Below are 10,008 nucleotides of genomic sequence, written 5' to 3'. Positions count from 1 at the left end.
TTCCTCCAAATTTCAGCATCTTTAGGTTAGAGAATATCTCCTGGGCACTAGTAGACCTGTCCCAAGAGACATTTGTTTAACCAAAGGTGAGCTGGATGCTGCAGACCACAAGATGGAAGGGGTCCACATAGCTCAGGGCTATGTGGTATGGGTGTCACAGAGCGCACCCACCAAGAGAAGGAACTTACTCAAGATCATGCAGCTAGCCAAGAAGTGAAAGAAATAAGATTCAAATCCGGGTTGTCGCTCTGAACCCCTAGGCTCTTCCCACAACAACTACCCAAAGTGTGCCATGACAACAGATGTCAGTATGGTGCTGGCAAGAACCCTTCTAGGCACGTGCACTCATACTTGCTTGACCTGTCACCTTGGCTGGAACTGCCTTCAGTCTTTCAGAAACAAATTTTGCCAAACTAGACCCTCGATTTGAGCCTCGGAAGTGACGTTATCACGTTGTCACCCAGGAGACAGGACCAAATGAGAAGCCCCGCCCTGAGAGTGCGGCAGCGGGTTTTGGAAGGTCCAATGAGAGCGGGCAGCGTGTCCCGCCCTGTAGCGACGAAGACGCGCCTGCGCAGAAGTGACAGCACGAGCGGGATTGGCTCCGGGGGCGCGGCGAGGAGGTGAGCGGGGGGCCACAGCCCAGGCTGGGGGATCCGGGTGCAGGAGGGCAGCCTGGAGCAGGCTTGCCTGAAGCGGGCCGGAGTCCGCGTGCCAGGGAGCGACAGCAAACGAGGGAATTGGGGCTGGGGTCGGGAGTCTGGCAATGCCGCAGGGGGCGGGCTCTCACGCCGTACGGGGCGGAGCTCTGGGGCTCGGGGCGGGACGCGGAACAGCGGTGGGAGGGACAACGGAGTCAGTGCGAGCGAAGGGCAGAACCCAGTGGCCCATAGCTGGATTAGGAGGTGTGGGGGGCGGGGTCTGGAATTTAGAGGAGGAGCTGGAGCAGGTGGAAGGTGGAGCCTTGGGCTCAGAGACAGAGGGCGTGAGATCCCAGGCGTTGGGGGTGGGACTTCAGCCAGGGAGTGGCGTGGCTCCTGTGCAGGAGACGAAGTCTAACATTTCTGAGGGCGTGGCCACAGGTGAGGGGGCGGAGCTGCACGCCTTAAAGGGTGGGGCCAAAGAGCCTTGCGGAGAGCTAAGCGTGAGCTATGGCCCAGGGCGTCCACGCGGGGGCGGCCTCCGTGGTGGCCGCGCCTGGGGTCGCGGTAGACCAAGAACTCCCCCTGGAGAGGTTGTGTGGGTGGAGCGGGCTCGGCGTCCCGCTGACTCTGAGCCAGTCTGGGTTCCTCGGAGGCCCCCAAGAGCTCAGAGTTGGGGAGGTGCCCCTGGTGGAGGAGGCACGGGGCCAGACTGGGGGGTGCCTCCGGAGGACCGGGGCTCCTCAGAGCCACCTAGTGGAGATGTGTGGGTGCCTCGCGGCCGGCCACCTGCAGCAGCCGCAGAGGTGTGGGTGTGCTGGACTGGGAGCAGCTGGGTGTGGCGGGAATGGGGTCGTCCCGTCGGGACAAATCCTGTCCAGTCAGATAGGGTTTGGACTTTGCGTAAAGGGGCTAGCGGAAACTGAAGAACGGCGATGGGGACTGGGAGGAAGAGGTCAGGTAGTGAGCAAAAGGAGGGGGTCCTGGCTGCTGTGGCCTCCCCTGACCCCCTCCCCTCGCTGCTGGGGTCCTCGGCCAAGTCCCCTTCTCACTGGACTGGTAAGTGTGGCCACAGAGCCCAGGGGAGCGGGTGGTGACCCAGGACAGTGGGATTCCTCAGAAACAGGCAAAATGTAATGGGGAGTTGGCGTCCTCCTGATACAGACTGAAGTTCCATGACCCCACCCGCCAGTTTTTTGGTTGGGGGTGGGGTGGCCTGTGCCTACAGAGACATGAGGCTGAGCTGGATCCTGACAGTACTGTCCATTTGCCTGAGTGCCCTGGTCACAGCCACAGGGGCCGAAGGCAAGCGGAAGCTGCAGATTGGAGTGAAGAAACGTGTGGATCACTGTCCCATCAAGTCTAGAAAGGGAGATGTCTTACACATGCATTACACGGTAAGTGTCAGAGTGGAGGAGCCTCTGGGGCTTTGACAGTTTTTCAGGACCAGAAAGGACTTTGGAATCTCTTTTTTTCCCCAACTAGATAGATAACCTTGAACACATCCCCCTTTGAACGCTAAACTCCTTCCCACGATCCTATCTTGCTCTTGAGTTTACTCATCAGCTAGGTATCAACATGCAAATTACCATACTCGAACTACCCAATGCATTATGACCACCAGTGCTGTGGTGGCTGCCTTAATGGGGAGAAGGGTTGTGGAGCAGGGTGGAAGGGAGCAAGGTGAAAGGGTTGTGGAATGGCCAACTCTCCTTACTGGTTTTCCCATGGTCTCACAGGGAAAGCTAGAAGATGGGACGGAGTTTGACAGCAGCCTACCACAGAACCAGCCCTTTGTTTTCTCCCTTGGCACTGGCCAGGTCATCAAGGGCTGGGACCAGGGGCTACTGGGGTGAGTCTAGTCTGGGGCACATGTTGCAGTGATCCAGGAAGTACGCTGTGGGAAGAAAGGCTGGGCTGGGGGCAGGGAGTTGGATGCTTCACATGCTGAGCATGCATCATCCTGCAGGATGTGTGAAGGGGAAAAGCGGAAGCTAGTGATCCCGTCTGAGCTGGGTAAGAGGCCCCAGGGTTGGGTGGTCCTGGGGAGGGGGCTGAGACATGCCTAAGAAGAGTTAAAGCTACAGAGGCATCACTGGTCCCCACTCTGTCGGGTCACTGTAGCAATTGCCACCTTCATGGCTGGCTTGCGTTCACTAGCTGAGCTGGTGACAATTGTAGATTACTCAGCCTGGTCCTCTGCCAGACCTTTGGTGTCCCCCACCCCCACTCCCCACCCCTGCTGCCCTATCCTTTAAGTGGGCTAGAAGGAAGCCTGGCCACAACTCTGTGTCTTTTGTGTTTTTTGACAGGGTATGGAGAGCGGGGAGCCCCCCCAAAGATACCAGGTAAAACCCTTAACACCCTCAGCCCATCACTCTCCCAGAGTCCCAGGTCCCAGTCTGATGACATTTCTCCCTCCAGGTGGAGCAACCCTGGTGTTTGAGGTGGAACTGCTCAAGATTGAGAGACGTTCAGAACTGTAGCAGGCTGCAGAGGGGTAGGAGGCCCCTATCAGGGACCAGACTGTTTAAAAACAAACAAAAAAACCTTTAAAACCCCAAGAGTGAGTCTGTGTTTCTTTGTGGATCCTAAGAGATTTAGCTTCAGTGTTGGGAGTAGGGCACTGGTCTAATGTGAATGGGTCCCCAAGTTGAATCTCCAACATGGGGGGAAGGGAAAACAAAACCTGCTTCAATTTCATTTTTCCTTCCCTAATAATTGCAGAGCCTTGAGGCCTAGCCTCAACAGCCTAGAGACCCTTGCCCAGTGTGGATAAAAAACTCTGAAGACTGTTGGTAGCAACACTGCTCCCCAGCCACTTGGAATAGCGATCTGGGAATCAGCATGAGTTATCACTATGGCTACATGGCCTCCAAGAAGGCCCATGGTCACTTGGGAAGTAGTAGCTGGGCTGGTGACAATTGTAGAGCAGTGTGTCCCCCGTAAAAGACCAGCCAAGCCTGGTAGCTGCTCCAAAGGCTGTATCCTAGCTTTATTTTCAAAGGGCCTGCGCCGCAGAGTCAATATAAAAACACAAAAAGTCCCATCAGTTTAATAACAATAAAAAACCCCAAAATGGAAAACTGAGGGCGAGGGAACAGCCCCTAGGCGGGGCACAGGGATCCCTGCCCATGGCACCAGGCCTGGCTGCAGGGTCCCCCAGTATTGCTGTTGCTACTAGGTTGGGGGGCAGCGATTGTCCTGTGGGAGCCATGGTCATCTGAGTCAGGACCCTTACTTCTTCTGGGGTGTGCTCAGCTTCTGCATGCCCCGGATCTTGTCCAGCAGGCCAGAGATGAAGGCCTAGATAGGAGGGGGGCATTAGAGAGGCCAGGATCTAAGGGGTTAAGCCGCCACACATACATACTCACCCTAAGGTCAAGGAAAACGACTTACCTCAGTGGGTTTGTAACAGTCAACTAGCAGCTCCTGGTAAGGGAGAACAACACAGTACACTGAATTCTTGAGGACCTGCTCACTGTTCACCTACACCCTCCCAAGGGACTGAGGCCACTTAGGAACATAGCTAAGTTAAGTTGCATGAGCCTCATTTTTCCAGAGGCAGATGACCCAGACCAAAGAAGGTATGCCATAGGGCCAAGCATCCCCAATGGGCAGTGTCTCCAGGCAGCCCTCCACTAGATGACCTCAGCTTACCTTGACTCTAGCAGCCCGAGTATCATCACTTTCCATGTCCAAGAGTTCATCCACATCGATCTCCAGCTCTGGGATCTCCTCCTCCTGGGGTAGGGGTAGGAAGAAGCATAGACAAGTGCCTCAGCCAGGAGAGGAGGGTGTGGAGGACTGCCTGCCTGACTCAAAACCAGAGTGGCCCTCCTTGCCCAGCAAAGACAGCTGCTCTGGGAAGGAAAACAGATCAGGTCTGTGCCAAGGCAAACTGCCCAAAGAGGGGGAACTTCCTGTCCCTGCCAGTGGGCACCAGGGGCGCCAGACAGACAGGGCTGGGGACCTTGGGCTTTGAACCTAGCAGATGTGCCTTCTCAGCATCCGGGACCTCTAGCTCACCAGAGCACTAGTGGGGCCAGCTGTCCCAATTCATCACAGCCCCTCCCCTCCCCCAAACACCTGTCACGGCTTCCTGGGAGGGAGGAGGAAGTGAGGGTGAGGGGTCAGTGTGAAAGACCCATGCTTGATAAAGGGGAAACAAAGAGCCCATGCTTTGAGGAGAAAGGGGTACACCCCCCTCTCCAAGGGTACAGCTATCACACTTGGAGCCAGCTGCATTCCAGGGCTGGGCTAGGGTAGGCATCCCAGGGCTGGCCCACTCCTCCACCCTACCCCTGGGGGCCTGAGTCACCATCTGAACAAGCAAGGAGTATGGGGTGGAGAACCAGAGCCGGGAAAGCTGGTTAACCTGTCTCTACAGACAGAATGGCAAGCTAGCCCACTAGAACTACTCAGATCGTTTCTAACACTTGAAACAGTTACATTAGTACTTTTCAACTAGTGTCGATGCTAGCTACCCCAGACTAGACTAGATTAGACCTTTCACTGTCAGCCCAAGCTAGACCCCTGCCTCCGGTCCCAGGTGAAGCTATCTATTTCTTCTAGATTTGGGGAGGACACTATGCTTAACCTGGAGCAGAACCACGAAGGACACAAGGTCCCGAGCAGTGGAGAAAGTGACTTAGGTCAGGCAAAAAAAAAAAAAAAAAAAAAAAAAAAAAAAGCGCACACTGGGAGCGGCGAGTGTAAGACCGGTGGTTTGGCAGCAGAGCTCCCACTGACTCTGGTGACAAACCGACTTAGGTCCGATTTTAGGGTATCCGCGAGGGGTGGGGAGCGCACCTGGCAGTCGTAGAGTCGCGTGAGCTGTTCTAAAATCCACTCCTCCAGGTTGAGGCGCTTCCGCAGCTCCTTGCGGTCGTACTTGACGGTGACCTTCCCTTGCCGTCTCACCGGGCCATCATCATCCGCGCCCCCCGGGCCTTCGCCTGCGGCCCCAGGGGGACTCTGGAAGTAGACTCGGGGCCCTGTGCTGCCACTACCCGGTCCGGGGGCCGGGGCAGCCAACGCCGCGCCCCCCGCGGGGCCGCTATCCGCCATGGCGGCCGCCGGGGCCACGTGCGCGCTCGGGCCCCTCCCTGCGCCGCCGCCTCCCGGACGCCCGCCGGCTGGCTCCGGGCCGCTGGCTCCGGTTAGCTCGCCGGCTCCGCTCCGCGCAGCTCCGCGGCGAGGGCGGCGGCGGGGGCGCCCGGGGGCAGCTGCAGCATGCGGAGCCCCCGGGCTTGGCCTGGCCGCGCCCCGCCCCCTCCCCACCGATCCGCCCGCCCTTTGTCCCCCGCGGCCGCCGCCCGAGCCGCCGCCGCCGCCGCTTTCTCTGTCTTGCTCTCTTCTCCCGCCCCCCGACCACACCCCCTTAAAGGGCCAGCCCCACTTCAGCCCCCCTCTTCCCCAACCCCGCCTCCTGAAAGGGGATAGGGGAGGATCTATTTTGCAGGGTTCGGGGCTCTGTCCGGTCTCCTTTAACTTAACCTCTGGCTTCAAACCTAGACTTCTATGTGTCGGATGCCTGGATCTGCACGCCTGCTAGGACCACAGTCCTCTTCTGACCCTGTCTCATTCTGTCACTGAGGCAGAAACAGACGGTCTATGCATGAGGCCGAGTGGGCTCAGATCCAGTGAGGAACGTGCGAGACCCTTGGTCAGCCACAGACGAGAGAACTTCCGCGCGCGGGTCGACACGTGGACAGGGCTTCCGGAGATCGGAGGTGCAAAGGGGTCTAGGCACTGCCCAGGTGCCAGGATGCCCTACTAGGTCCGATCTCACGCCCCTGGAGGAAGAGCTCGGGGTAGGGGAGTGTAGAGTTGTCCGTTTGTCTTACAATAGCCAGGACTGGGACGACCACCGCCCACCGGCTGAGATGGCGGCGCGCGTGGTGTTGTGGGCAATGTAGTCCGCGGCTCATTGATGCTGCCCCTCCCAGCTGCAGAACCCACAGTGATGCGCAAACTTGTTTGGGGCGCGCCCCTCTGAGCTGGCTGGGTTGTGTTGGGTGAGGCTCTGTTCGCCCCGCGGCTTGAGCGTGTGCAAAGGAGGAAAACTCGGGTGCAAAGAGCTAGCATCTGGGGAAGCCAAAACTCAGGGTAATAAAGGTAATAATAGCAGTATACCCCAAATGAGCGTTTATCGGGACTCCTGCCTGTTCAGCTGTGGGGACAGCAAGCTAGTTCTCCCAGTAACTTCTCTATCCTTCACACTTTAGGAAGCCACGTTCCATTCTTCCTTCATTCTGTCTGCACTGTTAAATTGTTTCATCAATTCGTTTGTCTTTCTGCTAGACAGCGAATTTTGGTGGTCGAGAGTTCAGAGGACTTTGCTGATACCCAAACTTGGATCAGTATGCTCTTTGTCAAATCTACTGCCTTTAGGAAACTTGGATCCGTACAGAACACTAGTTCCTAAAACTCTCAGACTTAGGCAAACAACTCTCCATCCGATTGGTTAAACAAACGACTGTATTTAAAAAAAAAAAGTAAAAAAACCCATGGACTTCCTCTGAAGGCTGTGGGTAACATTAAACAGGAAAACCTGTGGAAACTTCAGTTGTGGCAGCACATAGTTAAGTCACAGGAATATATATAGAGGGGGAGTTGGGATTTTGAGCCCGGGCTGTGTGAACACACCCCCACCCATCCACCCCCACCCTCCACCAACCCTACATATACACACACACTAAGTCTCTACCAGTCTCTTGCCACCCACTCCATCTCATACTACCCAACGAGGTTGTATAGTACTTTCTGGATGTCTCTATGGCTCTTCAGTTTTAAACAGTCTCAAGATTATGGGACAGCAGGTCTAGCAGTCTCTGAGCAGGTGGGTTTCAGAGAGAGATGAGTTTAGTCCAGGGTCCCACAGATGTTACTACATCCAAACTCAAACCCAGGACTTTAGGCTCCTCCTTTATGCTCCTTTTTTTTTTTTAATGTTGTGTGTTATGAATTTATGTTATGACCATTTTATAACTCCCTGGAACTGGAGTTAACACATATTTGTGAGCCAACATATGGGTGCTTGGAATCAAACCTGGGTCCTCGGCAAGAGCAAGTGTTCTTGACTGCTGAAGCATCTCTCCAGCCCCCTGGATGCTATTCTTTGGAGAGAAGTCACAACGTTTAGGGATGTAGGTCAGGGGTAGCTCATTTGCCCAGCATGTGCAAGGGTTTGATACCCAGCAGTGTAAAGAAGTGTGTCTGGGGGCTGGAGAGATGGCTCTGCTGTTAAGAGCACTGACTGCTTTTTGGCTCTTTTTGAACCCCAGCATTGGTTTATACCTTGAAGGAATGGTTCCTAGTGCCCAACGGACACTTTGAGAGTGGAGCCCATAACTCTGAAGACTCTCAACCCTGCCTGTGCCCTCAAGATGATGACAGTGAACACTGCCTTTTCTGGCCCTTGGCGTCACATTTGATATGAAAGTCTCCAGGTCATATGCCAGGTCCTTTCAGAGACATGGCCATCCTGCTTTTCCCTCTGGCTACCTCCTGTGTCACCCCTAAGGCATCCTTGTTTTCCTGGGGCTGGTCACTCTGTCTTGCTCCTCCCAATGACCATTCACAGTGAGGAGAAGATGGGTATGCTGTCCTACAGTTTCTTTGGAACCTGGGCCGCCCAAACAGAACCCTAACTTTGGAGCACAAGGGGTTGAATTCAAGTCCTGACTCTGCTCAGGAAGTGGGCAAATCACTCCTGTCCAAGGCATGTCTTCCAGAAGGCAGAGGATCCTGACCTCCCTGTGACCCCGGACCTCAGGCTCTGGAGCCTTTATCCTGCTCTGCTCACCCACCAGTCCTCCTATGATGGGAGTGTGCCTAGCCTCTCATGCAGCTTCCCAGGGTAATGTGGCCCCCTCTCACCAGAGTGCAACTAAGGATGCTTGCTGCACCTCCCTGAAGCAGAGGCCCTGGGGAGGGACCCATGGGCCCAAACCAATCCCTTAACCAAGGGTAGAGGCCGGAAAAGCTGCCTTCATTCCCCCCATTACTGCATGCCGAGAAACTATTACCGTTCCAGGGCTGGAAGAAAGCATCTAAGGAGGAAGAAGGAGCCTAATGGGGGGCTGCCTGGCCTCAAGAGATTAGTGGTGGGGGAAGAAAAGGGCCTGGCCCAACAAACAGCTTCCATTCTGTTTTTCTAGGACCTGCTTCCAGAAGCTTCTGGGAGGGTCCAGTTATCCTGACCTTAGTGTTGGTGTGCAGGATCCCCTGTGCCAGAGTTGACCCATGCCCTTTCTTTTCTCTTTCCCCTTTGACATTCCCACAGGTTTCTTTCCTACCTATCACATTACTTACAGAGGAGTGTGTGTTTATTCCGCTGTGATAACTAGCTCCCAGACAAGGGAGTCCTGGATTTGAAAGCAAGCCTGTGGGTACAGAGGCCAATTTCTACCCTTAATGGTTCTGTTCTCTGGAGAAGATTGGTGGTACTTGGAGCTCTGAAGGGGTATTTTTTTTAAATAGCTCTTGTGAAAGAAGAGGAAGAGGAGAGAGAGGAAAAGGAGGAAGAGGAAGAAGAGGAGAAGGAGGAAGAGGAGGAGGAGGAGGAGGAGGAGGAGGATCATAGGCCTGTACCTTTCTCCCCCCTTTTTTTCTCCTACAGAGTAGGGAGCAGGGGCAGGAAGTCAGAATGATGGGTGAAATCCTCTCAGGAAGCTGTGTGACCTTGGGCAAGTCACTTCCCCTCTCTGGGCCTCAAGTGGAGATAATAATCATACCACTGCACAAGGCCACAGCCAAAGACAACTAGATTCATTAAGTTTGCCGCCATTATGATGGCGATTTGGAGAACAGCCAGTGCCAGTCAGGGCTCCTCTTGAGGCTGAGAGCCTGGGGCAAAGACGCCGGCAGGGAAGCTCCTCCTTAGCTGACCCTCCTCCCCCAGAGCCAGCTCCAACTCTTTCTGGGTTTCTAGGTGACTTGGCTGGCCCCTCTGGATGAGTTCTACTTTAAACCTGCTGCTGCTGCCTCCTCTGTATTGGGGGGGCTCCCACAGGGGCCCCCAGGCAGGAGCCCCCCCCCGGCCAAGCCCTGCGGGAGGGGCTGCAGCCCCCACCCCGGCTGGTGCCCATGTGTCTGCCCCTTCCGTTCCTCCGATCGCTGGAACACAGATTTCAGGGCACCTGCTATGGGCCAGGAGCTGCACAACCCCTCCTTTGGGGACACCCACGAGGCTTCTGCCCCCTCTGGGCAAACAACCATCCTTCACTGTGCGGTTTTCTGCTACGAGGCTCACTGAGGCTGGCTCCCATCTCAGGGTCAGCAGCGCCAAGAACTGCGGCAAGGTTTTCTCTGGAAAACCAGGATGCCTGGGTCCTCAAAGGAGGTGGCAGCTCCAGGCCTC

At 55.6% G+C, this 10,008-nt stretch overlaps 3 protein-coding genes across 4 annotated transcripts; 2 read left to right on the top strand and 1 right to left on the bottom strand.

The window, feature by feature from the left end:
- The first annotated feature begins 529 nt into the window (after nt 1-529).
- Fkbp2 (FKBP prolyl isomerase 2) lies at nt 530-3,205 on the top strand. 2 transcript variants are annotated; one of them, NM_001134428.1, is made up of 6 exons: nt 530-623; nt 1,870-2,038; nt 2,381-2,493; nt 2,611-2,657; nt 2,954-2,989; nt 3,066-3,205. In NM_001134428.1, exons 2-6 carry the CDS (start codon nt 1,874-1,876, stop codon nt 3,125-3,127), a joined length of 423 nt encoding a protein of 140 aa, NP_001127900.1. In that variant the 5' UTR covers nt 530-623; nt 1,870-1,873; the 3' UTR covers nt 3,128-3,205. The 2 variants fall into 2 exon arrangements, with proteins under 2 accessions (NP_001127900.1, NP_001127901.1); NM_001134429.1 differs by having other exon boundaries at nt 1,834-2,038.
- Fkbp2l1 (FKBP prolyl isomerase 2 like 1) lies at nt 577-3,205 on the top strand. Its single transcript, NM_001401779.2, has 6 exons — nt 577-1,700; nt 1,870-2,038; nt 2,381-2,493; nt 2,611-2,657; nt 2,954-2,989; nt 3,066-3,205. Exon 1 carries the CDS (start codon nt 767-769, stop codon nt 1,565-1,567), a length of 801 nt encoding a protein of 266 aa, NP_001388708.1. The 5' UTR covers nt 577-766; the 3' UTR covers nt 1,568-1,700; nt 1,870-2,038; nt 2,381-2,493; nt 2,611-2,657; nt 2,954-2,989; nt 3,066-3,205.
- Nucleotides 3,206-3,608: 403 nt separating this feature from the next.
- Ppp1r14b (protein phosphatase 1, regulatory (inhibitor) subunit 14B) lies at nt 3,609-5,719 on the bottom strand. The gene is made up of 4 exons (NM_172045.1): nt 5,454-5,719; nt 4,302-4,385; nt 4,041-4,073; nt 3,609-3,947 (listed from the first exon to the last, which is right to left on the bottom strand). Exons 1-4 carry the CDS (start codon nt 5,709-5,711, stop codon nt 3,879-3,881), a joined length of 444 nt encoding a protein of 147 aa, NP_742042.1. The 5' UTR covers nt 5,712-5,719; the 3' UTR covers nt 3,609-3,878.
- Nucleotides 5,720-10,008: the final 4,289 nt, after the last annotated feature.

This window comes from Rattus norvegicus, chromosome 1, assembly GCF_021556685.1.
Source record: "Rattus norvegicus strain SHRSP/BbbUtx chromosome 1, alternate assembly SHRSP_T2T, whole genome shotgun sequence".
In the NCBI taxonomy this organism is placed as follows: Eukaryota; Metazoa; Chordata; class Mammalia; order Rodentia; family Muridae; genus Rattus; species Rattus norvegicus.
Note: the sequence above shows the minus strand (reverse complement) of the source record. Positions and strands in the feature narration are given on the sequence as shown.